Genomic DNA, 11,998 nt, shown 5'->3' with positions numbered 1-11,998 from the left:
TACATACATACATACATACATACATATATACTTTTTTATATATGGAGAACAGTTTTTCTTTTAAACATAGAGCCTCGAAAACACGATTATATTCTAATCGAATCTATTATCTATTAAATGTCTGTGCCTCAGACCTTTATATTTCTTTTGGAACAATGTTAATTCTAAATTCATCTCTGTAATTCCCGCTCGTCTTTATCCCAATAGCTTTCGTGGCTGACACCGCTAAGTCGGTCAATACTGACGGAAGGTGTGAAAGCGTGGTGGTATTTGGACGACTTTTCGTAACTTACCAGAAGACTCTGTGCAGCCATGAACAAAACGCAAGGTAGCAAGAGAATGAATGACTCAAGCCCAAATAAAATTATTATTTATCTCTCCTATGGTATCTCAGCTTCATCTGTAGGATATTGAACTGTTTTGGCCTCTTAGCTGCTCATTTTTATATTTATCAGACACACACACACACAGAGCCACATACACACACACACACACCACACACACACACACACACACAAACACACACACACACATATATATATATATATATATATATATATGTATATGTATATGTATATACACACGCGTCGAAACTACGGTGAATCTGGTGTTCAAGGCTGATGAGAGGATTTCTTGTTTACTTATTTGCTTGTGTATTTGTTTATATATTGATTTTGTTTGAAAATACTTACCTCCTCCAGTTTCCTCTTCTTCCTTCATAACCTGATAAGTTTTTTGCTTGACATCTCTGAACTTTGATCCCTGATTCATACCGGGGTTAATGCTGTCTTCACATAACTCTGACCGTGGAGCAGCCGCATGAGCGTCACCTTTAGGTTTGCGTGGTTTAGGGGTCACTGCATTTCTGAAATTATATATAGAAAAGTACAAATCAGTAAAACCTAGCTAAGTGGGGTGGAGCACCACATGGTTTTGTCAACTGAGGCTTGTGTGCCTCGATGACCCTGACGCCAGGGAAACACAAGCGTATCGTAGCCTCCCCCCCCCCATGCTAGACAGATCAAATGATAGAGGCCAGACAAATACGGACCACCTCTTTCTAGAGATTGGTTTGTTTAGGGCCAACACCCATACACCCTTACTTAGAAAAACACAGTGACAGAATCATCAATGACAATTGACAATTGGGGGAGGAGAGAGTCCAGGGTCGAGGACAGTGGAGAAAAGTCATCGATGGCCTATGCACCATAGGGAGTAGAGGGTATAAGTGAGTGCGTGAGGGTGTTGTGATTCTCTAAAATGGTCAGTGTGTCTACTAAAAATAGCATCTAAATAACACGTCATCGTTATAGAAAGAAAAAGAAAGACTTACGTTAATATGTGAGTATATAAATGCACGGTGCATGACTGTATATATATATATATATATATATATATTATATATATATATATATATATATAATATATATATATATATATATATATATATGTATATATATATATATATATATGTATATATATATATATGTATATGTATATATATATATGTATATATATATATATAGATATATATATAGATATATATATATATAGATAGATAGATAGATAGATGGATGGATGGATGGATGATGGATGGATGGATGGATGGATGGATGGATAGATAGATAGATAGATAGATAGATAGATAGATATGCACATATGGGTACAGGACGTCACCAACTGTATAAACAACATGAAATACGTAACGAGTTAAATAAGTAAACAACGAAAGAAAAATGGAAAACAGGACAAGTAAACACAGAAGAAACGACCCTTTCAGTTGTCAGCTGTCTATCTACTCCTCATTTCGAGCATTCAACGATAATATGAGTCTTCAAAGAGAGTTGCTCCCATAAATTCTAAAATAAAATATAGGATTTATGGAGGGTCAAAGCTGGGAACAAAAACAGGACAGTGGAGACGTAGAAGGAAACCGGACAAAAACACAGGTGGAGGGTCGTTAGAACAGAACGAGAGGGAAATAGTGAACGCTGGGAGAAATATTTACTTTGAAAAGAGAAAAGAGAAAAGAGAGAGAAAAAACGTCAAGTTCTTTGAACGTCCATACAGGAAAAGAAAGATAGTCACGTGAGTAAAGGTAAGATGGACGATGGTCACGTGGTACTCCGTCGGTTACGACGACGAGAGTTCCAGTTGCTCCGATCAGCCGAAAATCCTGCTCATGAAATTAAAGTGCAAGTGGCTAAGCACTCCACAGACACGTGTACCCTTAACGTAGTTCGCAAGGAGATTCAGCGTGACACAGAGTGTGACAAAGCTGACCCTTTGAATTACAAGCACTACTCATTTTCGCCAGCTGAGTGGACAGGAGCAACGTGAAATGAAGTGTCTTGCTCAAGGATACAACGCGTCGCCGGGAATTGAACTCAAAGCCTTACGATCGTGAACCGAATGCACTAACCACTATATATGGACATACATATATATATACACACACACGCAGTCACACACACTTATACTCACACACACTTATATTCACACACACTCGCACACTCATATATTAACGTAATTCTTTCTTTTTCTTTATATCTATCAATCTATCTAAATATATATATATTATATATATATATATATATATATTATATATATATATATTATATATATATATATATATATATATATATACATACGTAGTGCTTATATATAGTCAGTACAAGGTGTTGATGTGGCTGCATGTATATTACTACAATAGTTCATAAAGAGATGAAGAATAAATTCAAGACCTATATATTTACCACATAAAAATATATTTTATTTACTGGTCGATGATGATACATAGAATCAAAATGTAGAATCTAGTTGAATGAAGTAATCTATGCAAGAAAGTTCAGAGATAGAAAATGTAGAAATAACAGCTAAGTGGTGGGTTACAGTCATATGGCATAGAGAAATAGATGGACATAGCAATGACGTGAATGACTCTAAGTCTAATTGACTAACAAGCGAAAAGCGGGGTGAGCAAGCTGTTTTTATTAATAGAACGCTAGACATTCTAAAAAATTCCAAGAGAAACACTAAGCTTTTTGAATAATTAAGAATCGCATCTCATGACACGGATGCTTCTAGAAACTTAGTAAAGGGAGGTTACTCTGTAATCTTCCTTGCAAGGGAGATCATTCAACTATCTAGCTACTGCTACACATATATAAATATATATATACATGTGTATATATATATATATATATATATATATACATACACACACAAACACAAACACACACACATACACAACAAACACACACACACACACACACACACACACACACACATATATATATATAATACACGAATGGGTGAACGAACGAAAGTAGCACTCAATACATTTGCTAAGTGTGACACATGTAAAGATGAGTCATGTTGTTATTAAAACCATGTGTATGTATGTGCGCGTGTGTACGTGTGTGTGTGTCTGTGTCTGTGCTCGTGTGTGCGTGCGTGCGCAAGTATGTATGTAAACACACGCACACCAACACACACACAAACACATGCATACGACAATGTGCTGGTCACGTGTGGAAATCCTCTGATAGAGGATCTGGCCGATCATGGCTTGCCTTGGAGCTGAACAAGAACTGCAACAACAACAACAACAACAACAACTGCAACAACAACAACTGCTACAACAACAACTTCAACAACAACAGCAACAGCAACAACATAAAAAGAGAGGCGTCTCCACAGGAATCTGACCGAGAAAGCCGTACCTATTGACCGACTTATTAATGGAAACGTTATCTTGGTAACAACTGCACCGTCGCAAATACCACCACCGCCACCACCAGCACCACCACTAATCAACAACAGCAACAACAGCTGTTATTACTGTTATGATTGCATGTTCTTTTCTACTCTAGGCATAAGGGTCGACATTTCGGGGGAGGGGGCCAGTCGATTAGATCGACCCCAGTGCGCAACTGGTACGCACTTTATCGACCCCGAAAAGATGAAAGGCAAAGTCGACCTCAGCGGAATTTGAACTCAGGGCGTAAAGACAGACGAAATACCTATTTCTTTACTGCCCACAAGGGGCTACACACAGAGGGGACAAACAATGACAGACAAACAGATTAAGTCGATTACATCGACCCCAGTGTGTAACTGGTACTTAAGTTACCATTTAACTTTTTTGATTGTTACGAATGCAGAGGAGACGCTCACTCTCAACTTTAGCATACCTATTTCTTTACTACCCAGAAGGGGCTAAACATAGAGGGGACAAACAAGGACAGACATAGGTATTAAGTCGATTACATCGACCCCAGTGCGTAACTGGTACTTAAGTTATCGACCCCGAAAGGATGAAAGGCAAAGTCGACCTCGGCGGAATTTGAACTCAGAACGTAACGGCAGACGAAATACGGCTACGCATTTCGCCCGACGTGCTAACGGTTCTGCTAGCATATGATTGCATATTGGCAACAAGAACAACAGGGATTGTGACTGAAGAACCGCAGCAAACAACAGCAACAGCAACGGCAACAACGAAGAAACCACTGTAAATCAAATCTCATTGAAATTAGTTTCTAGTGTCTGAAATCAACAAAAAAGAAAGAAAGAAAGAAAGAAAGACGATTTGGGTGAGGTAATCCTGGAAACATTTCAAATACTTCTGATCATAGATTTCTGCTCACGCATAACTGATCTAAACGACCAAATTACAGCTAGTAGTAGTAGTAGTAGTAGTAGTGGTGGTGGTGGTGGTGGTGGTGGTGGTGGTGGCGGTGGCGGCGGCAGCGGCGGCGGTTATACGAAGAACGAGTTTGCTAATCTGTTCTGCAATGCAGTTTACATTCTTGAAGAAATCAACTGCTTACAACTCCTTTGTTATCTCCACAAATATGCAGATTTTAACCACCAAGACGGATAGAATTTCTCTGCAAATTTCTCTGCCAATTGTAGTTCCGAAAATCTCTATTGGTGACTATAAGGGAAGGGGAGAACTACTTATCAACTTGTCTTCACTTTGATATCTGCAAAATATCCCAACTGTGTTCTACTGCATGAGAAGCTGACAAGTTTTAGCCTTGTACTAAAGTGTACTTGTGGAGGCACATGGCCTAGTGGTTAGAGTAGCGGACTCGCGGTCGAAGAATCGCAGGTTCGAATCTCAGACCGGGTGATGTGCTTGTTTATGGGCGAAACACCTAAGTTCCACGAGGCTCCGGCAGAAGGTAATGGCGAACTACTGCTGACTCTTTCGCCACAACTTTCTCTCGCTCTTTTCTCCAACATCTAGCAGCTCACCTGCGACGGACCGGCCTTCCATCCAGGTGGGGAGCCTATACGCCAATGAAACCGGGGAACCGGCTTTTATGAGCCAAGCATGGCTCAAGAAGGAACAAACAACAAAGTGTACTAACATTTTTGGAAAGTTACAGATAAAGGCGTCAAATAAGCAGCGGAATAGATTTTCGCTGGTTTTCGCTGGTGTTGTGAATTATGCCATTAGTACTATAATGTGTCCGCGGTACAATGTGAATACTTAACTCTGCTCGCTCAGTCCACGAATATTCTATTGCTTAGACTGAAGGAAGTAATACTTATGAGTTTATGGTCCTTCCTTTGTAGGGTGTCCGAAAATGGGTAGGAAGTAATCTCAAACCCTAAAACTGGTCTAAATGCTTGCAACAGAATGGACTCCGCTAAAGGCACTCAATGTATTAAACGGGTCGGCGGATTAGGCCTATTACTCGAATAGGCTCCGGTGGGGTTTGAACTCAGAATGCAAAGAGGCGGAACAAATACTGCAGCTTCCCGGTCCGACGTTTTATCTATTATGTCAGTTAACTGTTCAAGACTGGTGCTTTATTCATCGATTCCCAGAAGGATAAAAGGCGAAGTCAACCCCAGTGGGGTTTGAACTCAGAGCGTAAGAACCCGGAGTAAATGCTATAGAGCATATCGGTTGATATTCTAACGACTCTGTTAATTCGTCACCTATCTGTGACAGGGGTACCATAGATTAAAGGACTAAATGTCCGAGATGAACTACTGCTAATAAGGCTTCATTTTCCAGACTATTAACCTCGACAGTGGAGATTAATTATTTTTATTATTTAAATGTTACATTTACATTTATATCGGCTTGAACTACGATCATCATCACGTGGTTTATTCCCCGATGTTTACATAGTACCAAACTAGAACCTTTATTTCTAAACTAATAATAGTAACTCCCTTAAAGCATTAGGTTATTAACGTAAGATCATCGGAGACAACACCAAGCGAAATCATGTAGACGCTAATATCCATCAGAGCAACCGACAGAAAAGATAACAGCCCAAGAAGTAACCTTGATAATACAAAAAACGGTAAAACTCCTTGATACTTTGAAAGTATCTCACATATATCCACAAAATACTTGCAAATATACTCGGCGATTCACTGGAATGAAATGATCAGAAACACTTGAATGGCTCAACAAAAGATTTGTAATTTCCGAAGCCATTTGCATTAAATCTGCCTATAAAGCCCTAATACAGAATTTGCCGACGTATAAGCCATACTCTCGCATAAAACACACCCTATTTTACAAATATATTTCGTAGAAAAAAAAAGCAAGTATGTTTCACCATACATTTGTGATTCTATGCATGTGAATGCAATGCTATGACAATCTACTGGAATAAAGTATGAAATCATAAGGTTATCATAAATAGACTACATAACGGGAGTACTGTATTTCAGCTTTATCATTTTTCAGACCAACCTCATACTGGATTATATTTTGGTCAGGGGACTACCATGCTTATTGTAAACTTCGTATTTCTGGCTGTGTTGTTTCATGTAACTGCTATTGGTCACCAAGGTGGCACACCACTGCTATGATTTTGCTGTCATCCACTCCTTGCAAATAACTGACAGGCGGATGAAAGTTTAACATTCCCTCCATCAACTTCATTGAATCTCGATTTAGAAAATTAAAAATAGCTTCTTAAATGTAACATAGTCATTAAATAATACAAGATACATATCAGGTGTGGGTTATATATACTGATGGTGGTATAATGAGATGATGTGACTTCTACACATAACTGCCGATGTACCGCTAGCAAAATTTTTTGTAGGTTTGTGCTAAAGGACTGATATTTTGGCATGTTTTCAATATTTTATTATTAGCAATAACTATCGTGCCTAGCGGAAATATGCTCATCCGACTCCTTAGCCGACAACGCTCGGTCTTCCATCCCTGATATGGTTGCATTAGATAAAGGGCAATTGTTATTATACTTTTAGAAATAACAAACGCGTAAACAAAAATAGAACGTAATTTCAGAAGAGCAGAAAGGATATTGCCAGGAACTAAATGGAATTAAGGAAGAACGATCCAAACTCCTATTAATCAAGAAATCCTGAAAAGAAAATAGAGTTGGATTGGTAGCATTTTAAGGAGACCTCCAAGCAGCATTGCAAGATGAGTGTTAAATTGGCAATCTGAAGGAAAGCGGAACGTTGGACGACCTAAGAAAACTTGGAAAAGATACATGGCGGATGAAGCGAAAGCCATTGGTCTTTCCTGGTCTGAAATCAAGGAGGTAACCTAAGATCGCGTCCACCGGCATGAAATTGTCGCGGCCCTATGCTCTTTTCGGGGTAATGTAGACTTACTAAAATCATAACTGAATGGATTAAGCATAGACTAAAGAACTCGTGTATAACATATACTGATTATTTGAGGGCTTTTAACAGTGTAAGTTAAGACTAATGACTAGCAGGTGCAGCAAACATGTCACGGTTAAATGAAAAACAGTCGTACGGATTCAAGCAAAAGAGTAAATTAAGTAAAAGCAAGCAATCCTTCTCAGAACAGAAATACTCAAAGAGAATTCTCTCTCTCCTTTCTCCTCTTCTGTCTTGCTCTGTGTTCATACTGGCATACTAAGCCATATAGACGCGGAAACACGTGATATCAGATATCAATGAACCGTCAGGTGAATATGGATGACGTCAAACTGTATACTGCAGATGACAAATAATTGGAAACCCTGTTAAATACGATATGGAATAAGGTAGGAATCCAGTGGGAGGAGGGGAATGAATGCCAAAGTCACCTTGAAAATTAATATATAATTAATAATATCGTCTTAATATACAAAAAGATTGTATGTATGTATTTAGGTATGTATGTATGTATGTATGTATGTATGTATGTGTGTATGCATGTATGTATGTATGTAATGTATGTATGTATGTATGTATGTATGTGTATGTATGTATGTATGTATGTGTATGTGTGTATGTATGTGTATGTATGTGTGTGTGTATGTATGTACGTATGTATGTATGTGTGTGTATGTATGTGTGTGTATGTATGTATGTATGTATGTATGTGTATTGTGTTGTGTCCGGACATATTCTTAGATTTTGAAAATCCTGCGTCTATGCTGGTCCTGTTGTTAGAATCGAAGATACTAGGTTGCCCGAGAGATTGTTTTATAAAGAGCTTTCAAATAAAGAGGCCAAATCCTAAACCAAAGAAACGATTCGGTTTAGGATAATTTGAAGAGATTCTGGGAATGGACATCAGAAATTGGGAATATTCTGCTTTTTTGCAAAGAACAGAACAGGGTGAAATAGCATAAAGATGGTTGTATGAGGTTTGAGACAAAGCGTATTAAATATGCAGAACTCAAGCGATACTTGCGAAAGGGGGAAAGAGAGATTCCAGATTTCCATCCAGAATTTAGGTGTAACGTGTAAGCAACTGAGGAAAACTTTCTAGAACTGGTCTCATTAAATAAAAATCGCATGTACAAAGGGAGATACAGACTGACGATGATGATCTTTTGCCGCAGAGGCCACATAGCTATGTTTACCATGTCTGTGGGAAAATTTGTTGTTTTCAACGTGGCCTGACAAAACTCTGTTGCACATACTGTCATTCTTGTTGCTGTCGTTGTTAAGCAACAAGATGGGTAAGGGTGATTAGGTGATGGTCTAGGGCTTAGGGGCGGGAGCCCCCATACCTTGGGGAAAAAAAACTTTGGTCGTCTTCTTGTAGTCGAGGGATCTTTGTTGATGCCCGACACCACTGGGAGGTGGCCCTCGAAGTCGCTGGATATGGAGATCTCCAGGTCCAAATTCTTGAACGGCTGCTGTTGTTGCTGATGCTGCTTGTACTTTTGAAGGTGTGGCCGTAGTCATAGCAACAGGACAAAATTTTATTACTTAAATGCGATAAATTTGTTTCAGCTCCAACGTGCCTGTCTTTGACGTCATATTCTGGTTATCATGGCAACAGTGGCACTCGGAAATGTGTCGACGGGACACCCTCTACCGCCGATTGCTATCACTGTTCTGTTTTGTTCCGACATATTTGTAGATTTTGAAAATTTCCAAATCTTTGTTTTTACAAGAAATTCAAAATAAACATCTTTGAGTTGCAACCCCAAAAAGAGACGCAATTAAACGGAAATATTACCACCTCGATCCAGACAATGTCAAGAACAAAGTTATCACAAAATAAATGAATGAACGGACCTTAACCTTGATTTGACAGTATAGCAACCGTAATAATAATAATAATAATAATAATAATAATAATAATAATAATAATAAATAATAATGGATGGAAGCACTCCGTCGGTTACGACGATGAGAGTTCCGGTTGATTCGAATCAACGGAACAGCCTGCTCGTGAAATTACCGTGTAAGTGGCTGAGCACTCACTCCACAGACACGTGTACCCTTAACGTAGTTCTCGGGAATATTCAGCGTGACACAGAGAGTGACAAGGCCGGCCCTTTGAAATATAGGTACAACAGAAACAGGAAGAAAGAGTGAGAGAAAGTTGTGGTGAAAGAGTACAGCAGGGATCACCACCATCCCCTGCCGGAGCTTTAGGTGTTTTCGCTCAATAAACACTCACAACGCCCGGTCTGGGAATCGAAACCGTGATCCTATGACCGCGAGTCCACTGCCCTAACCACTGGGCCATTGCGCCGCCATAATAATAATAATAAAAATAATGATAATAATAATAATAATAATAATAATAATAATAATAATAATATAATAATAATAATAATAATAATAATAATAATAATAATGTCCACTGGTTGTTGTGCGGTAAAGCAAACCTCGAGAGAGCTGAACAATGGTATGAACACAAGTCAGAGGGAGGAATGGAAAATGAACATTACAAAAGACTCTGGGATTTTAACATGCAGTGTGACCAAGTCATAGAGGCGAGACGACCAGATATCGTGCTCGTCCATAAAGATGAAAAAGAAATAAAGATAATAGATGCTGCACTACTAGGCGATTCGAGGGTGAAATGTAAGGAAACAAAAGATTGAGAAATACCAGCCACTGCGTGACGAGATAGCAAAGTTATGGGGCTGGAGCGTTAGGAACAGTTATCAAGAGCTTTGAAAAACATATTAAGAATATTGGAGCTGCTGTCAGGCTCAAGAAGATCCACAAGGTAGCATTGTTGGGTACAGCTTGCATTCTAGGGAGAATATTGTCTCTTTGAGTCGCAGTAGAAGGCATTACTTGAAACCTTTGGTGATTTGTTGTTGCCTGCCTTCAAGTAAAGAATAACCGGTAATTAAGAATTATCCGAGAGTCTCTCATAATAAATCATTATAATAATATTTTTTTTTATATGTATCTAGTTTCAGCTCACAAGCTGTGGCCATGCTGGGGCACCGCCATTTTTACTATGCTTACTGCACCTAGGTTTCCCAAGCGGTCACCCATCTAAGTACTGACTAGGCTCGACGTTGCTTAACCTCGGTGATCAGACTAGAACCGGTGCTTTCAACGTGATATGGCCGTAAGTAATAATAATAATAATAATAATAATAATAATAATAATAGCGATGATTATGATGACTTAGGTGCAGGACCAGCAATTTTAACCCGTTCACTGCGAAATTAAATTTCCTTTTTATTCCAGCAAGGATGTTAAGTATTTAGCAAAAACTAGAATCGGTATTTTCTGCAAGTCACGCTGCCTCTGAAAAAACTTGATGTATCAGAACAGAAAATAGTTTTAACAAAAGACAGGTTAGTGCACATAATTGCTGTCCGCATTTTAGGGTAATGAAACTTCAAGTGGTTATATCCGCTCTCCGCAGTAGATTAATTAGATGGCCTTAGTCGAAAACATCGACTCCAGTGTATTTACTGCTACTCTAATTTAACTAACTGCTGGAGGAATGAAAGGCAAAGTGGACCCCAGTGGGAATTTGAACTCAGGACATAAAAAGCCATAACTAAATACCTATTTCTTTATTACCCACAAGGGGCTAAACACAGAGCGGACAAACAAGGACAGACATAGGTATTAAGTCGATTACATGCGTAACTGGTACTTAATTTATCGACCCCGAAAGGATGAAAGGCAAAGTCGACCTCGGCGGAATTTGAACTCACAACGTAACGCAGACGAAATACCGCTAAGCATTTCGCCCGGCGTGCTAACGTTTCTGCCAGCTCGCCGCCATAACTAAATACCGTTAGGCATTTAATCGGATGATCTAACGATTCTGATATTGAGATACTTATACAACTTACCGTTGGACAACAAAGTCGATCTCGTTGCCAGCTCTGACCATAGCCGCCTTAGCTGTATCGTGACTCCAATGTGTAGCATTTTCATTACAGATCTCCAAAATTCCGTCCCCTGGTCTCAGACCACACTTGGCAGAAAGGCCTTTTGGATTCACCTGGAAATGCAAAAGAAAATACTGAATAAACAAACAGTGTTATTATTAAGTCGGTGGCGATTCCTAGTAGATAAGATAGAGCGTGATTCCGGGTTCAGTCCCGCTGCGTGGCACTTTGGGCAAGTGTCTTCTATTATATATAGCCTCGGGCCGAACAAAGCCTTGTGAGTGGATTTGGTAGACGGAAACTGAAAGAAGCCCGTCGTATTTACATATATGTATATATATGTGTGTGTGTTTATGTCTGTGCTTGCCTCCCACCGATTCGTTTGACAACTGATGTTGGTGTGTTTACGCACCCG

The 11,998-nt window shown here is 39.1% G+C and overlaps 1 protein-coding gene and 1 non-coding gene across 2 annotated transcripts in view; both read right to left on the bottom strand.

Annotated features, from left to right (window-relative positions):
• LOC115230675 overlaps positions 1 to 11,726 on the bottom strand; it is a gene marked incomplete at its 5' end in the record, with an annotated part of 14,124 nt that extends 2,398 nt beyond the window's left edge. The window contains 2 exons of the mRNA XM_029800811.2: positions 693 to 865; positions 11,545 to 11,726. Of these exons, the coding sequence (XP_029656671.2) occupies positions 693 to 865; positions 11,545 to 11,726 (355 nt within the window). The remainder of the gene's footprint in view (positions 1 to 692; positions 866 to 11,544) is intronic.
• Positions 10,689 to 10,807, bottom strand: LOC115230676. The gene has a single exon (XR_003883452.1). It is a non-coding gene; the product is annotated as a 5S ribosomal RNA (ribosomal RNA).
• Positions 11,727 to 11,998: the final 272 nt, after the last annotated feature.

This window comes from Octopus sinensis, unplaced genomic scaffold (assembly GCF_006345805.1).
Source record: "Octopus sinensis unplaced genomic scaffold, ASM634580v1 Contig16124, whole genome shotgun sequence".
Classification (NCBI taxonomy): domain Eukaryota; kingdom Metazoa; phylum Mollusca; class Cephalopoda; order Octopoda; family Octopodidae; genus Octopus; species Octopus sinensis.
This window is presented reverse-complemented; position numbering and strand designations above follow the sequence as displayed.